Source organism: Trichechus manatus, unplaced genomic scaffold (genome assembly GCF_000243295.1).
Source record: "Trichechus manatus latirostris isolate Lorelei unplaced genomic scaffold, TriManLat1.0 scaffold00005, whole genome shotgun sequence".
Taxonomy (NCBI): domain Eukaryota; kingdom Metazoa; phylum Chordata; class Mammalia; order Sirenia; family Trichechidae; genus Trichechus; species Trichechus manatus.
Genome location: NW_004443941.1, coordinates 18,388,864 through 18,401,011, shown reverse-complemented (window position 1 = coordinate 18,401,011; position 12,148 = coordinate 18,388,864). Strand labels below are relative to the sequence as shown.

Genomic DNA, 12,148 nt, shown 5'->3' with positions numbered 1-12,148 from the left:
AGACACTACTCACCAAGGTAGAATGTAGAGCATTGTCTTTATAAGCTGTGTCATGCCAATTGAGCTAGATGTTCCCCGAGACCATGGGCCACACAGCCCTCCGCCCAGCAATTCAGTCCCTCAGGGAGTTTGGATGTGTCTGTGGGGCTTCCACGACCTTTCCTAGTACAAGTTGTGCTAGTTTCTCCTGTATTGTGTACTGTCTCACCCTTCTGCAGCTATTTTTAAAAAATTACATTGATATTGGTGGACCAGTAAGTCTATGCAGTACTTTTCAGTAAAGAGCACAGATTGAGCAGTGGTATATAAAGTATACTTCTTTTTTTTTTTTTTAACTGAAACATTTTTTACAGGTATTCATTTGTATTCAGAGAAAGTATACAAGAATATATTCCAAGTTCTTAATTTTGGTTTCTACAATAAGAGTTTTTAAATGCAGGAAGGGAAACTACTTTGTGAACCTCATAAAATTATAGCTAAAATTTTATATGTACGCACATTTTTCTGGAAACATGAGCCATAGTTGTCAACTGATTCTCAAAGGAATGCATGACTCAAAAAAGTTTAAGAATCATTGATCTACATTCCTTCCCTCAACAGTGTATGGCTTTAATCACCCATCTGTTGGTTACACCCACATCCATAGAGGCTGAGATTGTTATCCTTAGAAAGGCCTGCTTGCAAGGTTGGCCTCTGGTTGGCCAACCAGCCAAAGATCAGATTTCCAGAGGGTCCCTACCATTCCTTAGATGATAAGAGTGGCTCACTGTGCCTAAACTGCTTGTGCCTAAACCAAAACATGTGGTTTACACTAAACACCTGCTTGCCTTCTGAAGTGTGAAATTTTGGTATGTGCTAGGCAGAGGGTGTCTACATGACCGATCCCTGATAAAAACCTTGGACTCCTAGGCTCAGGTGAGCTTCCCTTGTAGACATCATTTCATTCATGTTGTCATAACTTGCTCTTGGACGAATTAAGCACCTTATGTGTGACTCTACTGGGAGAGGACTCTTGGAAGCTTGGTTTCATCCAGACTTTGCCCACTGTATACTTTCACTGTAATAAATCTTAGTATGACTATATGCTGAATCTTTTGAGTTCTCCTTGGGAACCCAGAGGTGGTCTCGGAAACCCCTGACATACCATCTCATCCTTAATCTAATTTAAAAATCATTCTAAAAGTTTTTTGCTTCCAGCAATGATGAGACATTGTCCTCAAGTCTTCAGCTGAGTAGTGACAAGCACATGCATGTGAAGAAAGTAGCTGAGGCCTTTTCAGAGCAGGTGAGACAATTCCCAGAACTCACACAGGGCTTAGAATATCCCAATAATCTCAAAATACATAGGCCATCAGGTAGAGTACTCAGAAGGATACTGCCTTAGCACTGAGGTTAGGTTAGTGGGGCCAACCCTAGACTCATAACTGTTCTAGTACTGCCTAACAAAGCTTAGAAACAAGCAGTGAGAGAATCGAACTCTTTCCAAGTAACTTAAACTCTGTCTCAGAACAAAGCTCAAAAATATTTAAAGGAATACAAAAAAAATCCAGCATCCAATATCCTAAAATCCACAATATCTGGCATCCAATCAAATATTATCAGGTAGGCAAAGAAGTAAGAATGATCCTTGACCCATAACGAGGAGATAAATTAGCAAGAGAAACAGACCCAGAAATTATACACGTAATAGAATAGAAAAAGAGAGTTAAAAAACTATTATTAATATTTCCATATATTCAAGAAGCATGAGAATGTTGAGATGTAAGACAAAAAAAACTTCGAATTTCTAGAAATGAAAAATACAATGTCTAAAATTAAAACACCTTCTAAGTGGTATCTCTGCCTCAACCAAGCCTCTACACTGCACAAGTTATCCCACTTTCTTCAAAACAAAGAACAAGTTCCTTCACATGGCATTTAACACATTTTATAAACTGATCCCAATCAACATCTTCAATCTCAATAATAAAAACTTGTTGATTTAAAAGGAATTTTCAAAAACAGAGGCAGAAACACAGAATAAAAATGGCCTCGATAATTAATTCAATTAAGCACTTATCATGTGCCAGGTACTATTCTAGGTGCTGGGGATACTGCAGCAAACCAAACACAGAGCTAATATTCCTTTAATTGAATCCTCAATAAAAAAAGTGGGAGAATCTGAGTATGGACTACATATATTAGATATTATATCAAAAAACCAAAGCCGTTACTGTCGAGTTGATTCCAACTCATAGCGACCCTACAGGACAGAGTAAACTCATAGGATTTCTAAGGAGTGGCTGGTGCATTCGCACTGCTGACCTTTTGCTTAGCAGCCATAGTTCACCATAGCTCTCAACCACTGTGCTACCAGGGCTTCAGATAATATTATAGCATTATTAAATTTTTAAGAGTAATATTGGTATTATGATTATGATGATGACTTTATTCTTCAGAGATATATACTAAAGGATCCAAGATCATGATCTCTGTAACTTCAAGGAGTCAGTGCCAAAAAAAAGCATGTATATGTATATAGTAAAGAGTGCACGTAAGAGCAAATAAATATGGCAAAATATTAAAAATTGGTGAACCCAGATAAAGGGTATATGGGTGTTCCCTGTACTATTTTTTCAACTTTTCTTTATGTTTTAACATTTTCAAATTAACAAAATTGGGCCAGAGGAGGTAAGCATACATAGAAAGTAGTGAGGAGGAGAGCAGAATTATTCTGAATAAAATCCATCCTGGAATTAAATGTTCAAAGTATAAACCAAACATACACTCAAATTTGCCTATTACTCCGACTTGCCATTTTCAAACAGTGCTTTCTTGAAACAGGACCTTATCAAATCTGCGTGTTATTTCTGGGAAAAGATAAAAAAGTGGCCCACAAACATTTAAGGAAAGCTGCCTAAATTCAAGTCAATTATCAGGAAGAATACGGCAGATACAGTTATTTCAGGTAACCAGTATTTTGGAAGATAAAAACATCTGTATTGTTTCTCATACAGTAGGTCAAAAAGACAGGAAAAAATAAATACCGAAAATTAGGCAAAGAACATTATATAAGGTAATTATCTTACCTCCTAAAGCCTAAAATCAGGCTGCCTCTCACAGAATTAATCGAGAAAGGCAATGTATTTGATTCCACTGCAAAAGAAAATGATCATCATTAAATCTAAGACAGAAACAAGTCCTAAATTATTAACCTACTTGGAAACACAATTATACCAATTCCTTTCAATTTTCATTTTGGAAGTCTTATTTAAAAAACAAAAGTGCTTCCATACAAAATTAATTAATTAATCAATTAAACATATATTTAAATACAGTAATACATATTTATAATAAAAACTACCCTTTTAAGGCATTTTTACTTTATTTTCATGAATACATACAACAAATGAATTTATATTCTTTCATATAAATGCCAGTTAGTAATATACTAGATACTGAAGTGCCTACTTGGTACACACACTGAGGCTGTGTGTTTACTGGGCACTGTGAGCACTATGAAGGGAGAGACTGTAACTACCCTATGGGACTTCTGTCCTCTAAAGACAGCAGATGAAGAGGAAAGCTTTTCTGAAAGTGGTGTTGGATTCTGTTGAACCATCCACACTTTCCCACTGTATTTTCTGCTACGATACATGATCTGCATTCATACAAGAGTGACACGCCTAAGTCACAGTAAGATAAGTCTTCACCTCTACTGTGTAATTGATTTGTACTGACCTTTCACCTTTTGGAGCATTTGTTTGCTCTAGTGCTCATTTTGGCATTTAATAGTCTATGACTTGTGTGTTTCAGTGCTGACGTTATAGCTTGATTTAATGTAAAAATCAGGCCTCATGCTTTTTCTTCACATAATCCTTGTCATGATTCACAAGCGACAGGATCAAGTAGGCACGTCCTGAATTTATTTTACCCTGCCAGCGTATTAAAATTGCACCATATTACAAGTAACTAAGGGAGTCTATTCAGGATAAATGTAACTGGCTACTGAATGACCCAAGATAGATGGAATTAGACAGGAATTCATAGCAGAGGCAAATTCTGAAAACAGAATTAATAAATACAGTTTAGGTGAAAATTAAGACACTTGGTTTACTTAAAAAATAAACTCATGGGAAGTCACAGTCATTTTAAGATTACTTGTTCAATTTCCCTAAATGTAAATAAAAAATTAGCCCACACACATAGAGAAAATTGTTTTAGATAAGTTGTTCTATTCCTTAAACAGACTGCATAAAGTTTCTCTGTAGTTTCAGTGTTTGAAAATCTAAAAATCATAAAAACTGATCTATGCTTAGCCACTCAAGAAGTTTTAAGGTGGATACAACCACCTGTCTCTCAGCAACCTTCAACTCAGCTTGATCAAATTTTTAGTAATTTTCCATGCCCACAAACACAAAGTGGGAAAATGTTTCTTACTACCCCACAGAGCTGATCAAGATAAGCCATTTATTCTTCTCTGCTACCTGACATTCCGTATGATGTAGTAACCAACACTGATTACCAAGGAGCTGCCAACACAAATAACAACAATTTTAGAATGAAATGCTCTTCAAACACCTGTAAATCAAAGAGGGAAGGGAGGGCACCGAAAGGACCAAGCGGAAATATTCTTCAGCCTTAGAGTTCCAGGTATATTTTTTTTCCCCAAACTTAATAAACACCCTCTGGCGAATTTGTTTTTATACTATTTAAAATAGTATTTTATAAGAATATGGTCGAGTTTTTCATTCATTAAAAAGATGATCAGACACATCTCAGCAAGCTGGAAGGCTGCTGACAAAAACCATCTAGTTTCCTTAGCAACAAACAATTCTGAAAAATCAAGAGGTTGACAATGAAGTGGAACAGATGGTAAGATAAAAGGAAAAGGTAGCTCTCATGCATGCACCTTACATGCCCAGATTCTTCTGCTGTTTCTTTTCTCACCTTGTCAGTATGGAAAAACTATGTATTATACAGAGTGGAAAGCAAAATCAATACACTCTGGTAACAGTCAGCATGAACACCCTACCTTCAACTCAATTACACCTCTGAGTCTGACAGTCATTTTTCATAGTGGACACGTGCCTTTCCTTTACAATATTATGAACTAATTTAAATGACACACAAGAGTAATATATAGCAACAATCTGGTTTTTACAAAGCTTCTACCTATATAATTCGCATATACACTAATCAGAGCTGAATTTTTAATATTTTAGGAGGCTACAAATTGGTATGTTTATATATTTTTCACAAGATATGAAAAATTATCAAGTAATGTGATAGATGTGCAAAAATGAAGTAAGACTTTTAACCTCACTATGCCTTTTTTCGGAGCCCTGGTGGGGCAGTGGTTAAGAGCTATGGCTGCTAACCAAAAGGTTGGCAGTTCGAATCCAGTCACTCCTTGGAAACCCTATGGGGCAGTTCTACTCTGTCCCATAGGGTTGCTATGAGTCGGAAGCGACTCAGTGGCACCTAACAACAACAACATGCCTTTCTTCATGTATAAGTGGGGTAATTATTAACATGTGGTGAGCACTGTAAAGCACCCCAGCATTTATAAGTGTTTAATAAACATCCGTTGTGTATGTGTGTCTGTGTTTTTAAACAGGGACTGGGAGATGACTTCATATAACTCACTACTATAACAGACATTAGTTTGGAAAGCACTTATACAAATATCTAATTTTCACAACAATCCCCATAAGGCAGACAGATAGGTAGCACTACCTGTTTCATTACATTGAAGCACAGAAAGAAGACTTATTCCAGGCCACATAATCAGCAGCTGAATCATAAATAAGACCCAGGTCAATGGGGCCCCCAGTCCAACCTCTACCCTAACACCATGTCATACCTGAAATTTCTCAGATTATCTCCAATTCCTTACAACTTTAAAATTACTTCCAAATTATCAACAAGTTCAACTCATAAACTGTCTTATCAGTCTGGCCTTCATAAAATATATAAAAACTTCCCTGCTTTCATCATATGGACTATATTGAATGCCCTCAAAGGTACTCGAAATCAATACCTGTGAAGTTTACTGCTAATGTTACATACTTACAAAATGATAAAACAAAGTCTAAGTTCCCATTTAGAGCTTCACTTCTCAATTCAGCTTGCAAAAATGTACTGTTTTCAGGTAGACATCCATTTTCCTAGGGATAAAGCATATTTTAATGATAGTATGCCTTAGTAAAAAATATTATGATATGCTATTGAAATTTCCTATTTTTCCCATTTGTCTGTATCGGCATATTCTGATATTTCATTTAAGAAATTTTTTTTTTCTAGAATACATAAATTGAATAACTGAACTTTAGGAAAAGTTAAGATAAAGGAATTCCAACTTTTCAAACCTAGTGGGTACCTTCAAATTACAGATAATCTGCTATCCTTAGTGACACCTTCCTTCTAGGAAGATTTTACAATTGAAGACGCTATAACTATTTTTTTACTCACAGTTAAATAAAATTTCAGTGAGTCTACGTAAAAAGTCCACCACTCGTCTGTCAGTTTGTCCTGCTGTGGTGGTTTGTCTGCTGCTGATGCTGGAAGCTACCAGTATTTCAAGTACCAACAGGGGCACCCTTGGTCGACAGGTTTCAGTGGAGCTTCCAGACTAAGACAGACTTGGAAGAACGACCTGGCAATTTACTTCTGAAGAATCTGGCCAGTGAAATCCTTATGGATAGCAGTGGAGCATTATCTGACATAGTGCTGGAAGATGGGCCCCTCAGGTTGGAAGGCACTCAAAATACGACTGGGGAAGAGCTGCCTGCTCAAAGTTGAGTTGACCATAATGATGTAGATGGAGTTGAGCTTTTGGGACCTTCATTTGCTGATGTGGCAAGAACCAAAATGAGAAGAAACAGCTGCAAACATCATCAGAAGGTGGAATGTATGAAGTATGAATCAAGGAAAACTGGAAGTTGTCAAAAATGAAATGTAGTGCATAAAGATCGATATCCTAGGCATTCAAGACTTGAAATGGACTGGTATTGGACATTCTGAATCAGCCAATCTATCGTCTACCATGCCAGGAATGACAAATTGAAGAGGAATGGCATTGCATTCATCGTCAAAAAGAGTATTTCAAGACCTATCCTATGCCGTCAGTGAGAGGATAATATCCTACGTCTACAAGGAACACCAGCTCATATGACTATCATTCAAATTTACGCACCAACCACTGAGGCCAAAGATGCAGAAACTGAAGATTTTTACCGAATTCTGCAGTCTGAAATTGATCAAACATGCAATCAAGACACACTGATAATTACTGGTGATTGGACTGCAAAGGTTGGAAACAAAGAAAAAGGATTGGTAGTTGGAAAATATGGCCTTGGTGATAGAAATGATGCTGGAGATCACATGATAGAATTTTGCAAAACCAACAACTTATTCATTGCAAATACCTTTTTTCAACAATAAAAATGGCAACTATACATGTGGGCCTCGCCAAATGAATACACAAGAATCAAATCAACTACATCTGTGGAAAGAGACGATGGAAAAGTGCAATATCATCAGTCAGAACAAGGCCAGGGGCCAGCTGTGAAACAGACCATCAACTGCTCGTATGCAAGTTCAAGTTGAAGCTGAAGAAAACTAGAACAAGTCCACGAGAACCAAAATACGACTTTGAGCACATCCCACCTGAATTTAGAGACCATCTCAACAACAGATTTGACACACTGAACACTAATGACGGAAGACCAGATGAATTGTGGGATGAAATCAAACATGAAGAAATCAAAAGGTGATTAACAAGACAAGAAAGAAAGGAAAGACCAAAATAGATGTCGGAAGAGACTCTGAAACTTGCTCTTCAAGGTAAAGCAGCTAAAGTGAATGGAAGAAATGATGAAGTAAAAGGGCTGAAAAGAGATTTCAAAGCGTGGCTCGAGAAAACAATTTCTTATAAAGTATTATAATATGCGAAGACCCAGAGTTAGAAAACCAAAAGGGAAGAACATGCTCAGTGTTTCTCAAGCTGAAAGAACTGTTAAGCCTCAAGTTACAAAACTGAAGGGTTCTATGGGCAAAAAACTGAATGACGCAGGAAACATCAAAAGAAGATGGAAGAAATACACAAGAGTCACTGTAGCAAAAAGAACTGGTTGACATTCAACCATGTCATGAGGCAGTATATGATCAAGAACCAATGATACTGAAGGAAGAAGTCCAAACTGCACTGAAGGCATTGGTGAAAACAAGGCTTCAGTGGATGCAATGCGGAAGCGCTCACTCGTCTATGCCAAGAAATTTGGAAGACAGCTACCTGGCCAACCGACTGGAAAAGATCCATATATGTGCCCATTCCAAAGACAGGTGATCCAACAGAATGAGGAAATTATCGAAAAGTATCAATAATAAACGCAAGTAAAATTATGCTGCAGATAATTAAAAAACGGTTACAGCAGTGTATCAACAGGAAATGCCAGAAATTCAAGCCAGTTTCAGAAGAGGATGTAGAATGAGGGATATCATTGCTGTCATCAGACTGATCTCGGCTGAAAACAGAGAATACCAGAAAGATGTTTTCCTGTGTTTTATTGACTATGCAAAGGCATTCGACTGTGTGGACCATAACAAATTATGGATAACACTGTGAAGAATGAGAATTCCAGAACACTTAATTGTGCTCATGAGGAACCCGTACATAGACCAAGAAGCAGTCATTCAAACAGAACAAGGGGATACTGCATGGTTTAGGACCAGAAAACGTGTGTCAGGGTTGTATTCTTTCACTAGACTTATTCAATCTATATGCTGAGCAAATAATCCGAGAAGCTGGACTATATAGAGGAATGCAGCATAAAGACTGGAAGACTCATTAACAATCTGCAGTAAGCAGATGACATAACCTTGATCGCTGAAAGTGAAGAGGACTTGAAACACTTACTGATGAAGATCAAAGACTACAACCTTTAGTATGGATTACCTTAACATAAAACAAAGAAAAATCCTTACAACTGGACCAATAAGCAACATCATGATAAATGGAGAAAAGATTGAAGGATTTCATTTAACTTGGATCCATAATCAACGCCCATGAAAGCAGCAGTCAAGAGATGACATGCTGCCTTGGGCAAATCTGCTGCAAAAGACGTCTCCGAAGTGCTGAAAAGCAAAGATGTCACTTTGAGGATACAGTCCACCTGACCCAAGCTGTGGTATTTTCAATCACCTCATATACATGAGAAAGTTGGACAATGAATAAGGAAGACCAAAGAACTGATACATTTAATTATAATGCTAAAGAATAGTGAATATACCATGGACTGCCATAAGAATGAACAAATCTGTCCTGGAAGAAGTACAGCCAGAATGCTCCTTAAAGTGAGGATGGCGAGACTTCATCTTACATACTTTGGACGTGTTATCAGGAGGGACCAGTCCCTGGTGAAGGATATCATGCTTGGTAAAGTAGAGGGTCAGTGAAAAGAAGGAAGATCCTCAACGAGATGGACTGACACAGCGGCTGCAAGAATGGGCTCGAACATAGCAACAATTGTGAGGATGGTGCAGGATCAGAAAGTTTTTCGTTTTGCTATGCATGGGGTCGCTATGAGTCAGAACCAACTCAACAGCATCTAAGAACAGTAACATGTAAAAAGTGAGGTAAGGATCAAATTTAATTTGTTTTGTAACTCCAAAGGAGTAGTCACTTGTCCTAACATAATCATTTGTTTAATAATTTAAGTATATGGGCCAAAATTTAGCTCAAATATATTTATTGGATCATTTTATGATAGTCCAATATTAAAAAACACCTTGATAATCAACAATAAGTAACTGATAAAAATAAACTATGGTATATCTATACAACAAAACAGTATGCAGGCATAAAAAATAATCTGTGGAATTACATTCTGATACGGAAAGGGGCTAAATGAAAAAATACATTGTTGGGTAATATGGATAGTATAATCCATTTTTTCTAAAACATTTTTCAAGCATACGCTGAAAGGGTCTACACAGGTTAAGCAATAATGACTACTCAAAGAACTGTGGATGAGTTGTGTAGACATATCACTTGTTTTCTAACTTATCAGCAAACATGTATTATGCAATTTTTAAAAATACATACAAAAAATTTTTTTAATGCAGTGTATCCATGTGTAGCTAAAGATAACAGTGTATCAATACTGTGGATTTTTCTATTAAGCACATAACAGAGTCATTGTCTCCAAAACAATACTTAATAATGAAATTCCAGCAATGGATGCAAAAGCTCGTTGAGAATGAATGTAATGAAATTTAAGACAAGTTCCCAAATTAGATCTGGTTTTCCCTAGATAAGTCACTAGTGAGAAATCAGAAGCAGTATCAAGAAGATACTGAAATCCTGGGTTATACTTCTGCAGGGAAAGAAAACATTTGGGGAAATACGAAAATGTGGAAACAGCTACTTGTTTTTTAACAATAGAATATGTATACCACAGGCTCAAAATACTCTGCTGAATCCTCAGGGTAGAGAAATAAAGACACTCAAAACATAGACTCTACCTTTAAGAGGATTATAACTACGTAATTATTTGAAGGGAAGAAAGGAGCATTCTAACAATATTAGAAAAATCAAGGCATTACTTAAGTGCCTAGGAAGCAGATCTTTGGAACAAAATATTTCCTCTTATTTGTTACTCTACCACGTCGTTCCTAACTGTACAGCTCTTTGCTTTGAAAATGGAAAATGCAACCCTTGTTGATCCAATGCACTGCCCAAGTCAACTTTTTCACACGCCCTTCATCAAATCCTTGTCAATTCTGGTAGGCACAAAAAGTATTTGGCAGGTAAATTGATGCTTTAGAGTCAAACAAAAGACTATTAAAACCAAAAAGAATACAGGATAGCAAATATACTATGATTGCATTCATAAAAAATACACATTGAAAAGTAACACTCAAGAGATGAAAACGGCAATTGCACTATAAGTGGGATTAAGGAGTGAATATTTTTATTTAAATTTTTCTAATATTTGCATACTGTCTTTTTAACACACAAGAAAAATGCTGCATGTCCTTTTTAAGTTCAATCAGTACAAGATGTTACCCTATATTTTTATAAAGCTTTAGAAAATAAAGCTCAGTAACTTTTTTTCTGGTCACCACTAAACATAAGGAAGAAAAGAAACACTCTCTGATTATGAAATTGAAACCACAGTTGTACTCACCTGCAAAGCAGCACGGGCTGACTTTACACTATCAAAAGAAGGAAACACATAATTTATGTAAGTCTCCTGATCAGGATTTACTCCCATTTCATGCATTCCTTTGAGGACTTCAATAATACCTACAAGATAAAAATTGGAAGCACAGATGAAAAACTTGAAGGAAATTACAAAAGATCAGAAAAGTTTGGTTCAATTACGTTCTGAATCACAATGTAGGAAAAGTCCTCAATATTTTGTTTGTTTGGAAAAGAAGACAGAAAAGCAAACAGAACTGGGGGGTAAAATGATAAAAGAAAAAAATAAATTCCTCTCTTCTTCATCTCTTTCTATTAATTCAGCAGTGAGTACTAAGAGCGGGAGAAAAGTGTGCAGCAGAACTCAAATTCACATAAAAAGACCAGACTTAATGGTATGACAGAGACTGGAGGAACCCTGGAAGCTGTGGCTCCCAGACACTCTGTTAACCCAGAACCAAAACCACTCCCGAAGCCCACTCCTCAGACAAAGATAAGACTGGACTATAAAACAAAAAATACTGGTGAGAAGTGTGCTTCTTAGTTCAATCAGATACATGAGACCAAATGGGCGGCTCCTGTTCAGAGGCAGGATGAGAAGGCAGGAAAGGACAGGAACTGGTTGAACAGATACAAGAAACCAGAGTGGAAAGGAGGAGTGCGCTGTCACACTGCAGGGATTACAACTAATGTCACATAACAATATGTGTATAAATTTTTGTATGAGAAACTAACTTGAGCTGTAAACTTTCACCTGAAGCACAATTTAAAAAAAAGAAAGAAAATGTCCTAGAAATTATGACAACAAGGAAACTTAAAACAATTAAGCAATATGCCTAACATATTTGGCACCTCAACTGAATAGAGATCATAAAACATCACTGCTATTATACCGCAATGCTGGACCTACACAATGAACCTTGACAAGAATAAATGCTGCAAAGTAGAGGGGCTTTGGGGGTG

The 12,148-nt window shown here is 36.8% G+C and overlaps 1 protein-coding gene across 2 annotated transcripts in view; it reads right to left on the bottom strand.

Moving 5' to 3' along the window:
- LRPPRC (leucine rich pentatricopeptide repeat containing) overlaps positions 1–12,148 on the bottom strand; it is a 117,060-nt gene that overhangs the window by 76,416 nt on the left and 28,496 nt on the right. For both annotated transcript variants that reach the window (XM_023735506.1, XM_023735507.1), the window contains 3 exons: positions 11,172–11,290; positions 6,056–6,149; positions 3,069–3,135 (listed from right to left, as the gene is read on the bottom strand). In XM_023735506.1, coding sequence (XP_023591274.1) covers positions 3,069–3,135; positions 6,056–6,149; positions 11,172–11,290 — 280 coding nt within the window. The remainder of the gene's footprint in view (positions 1–3,068; positions 3,136–6,055; positions 6,150–11,171; positions 11,291–12,148) is intronic.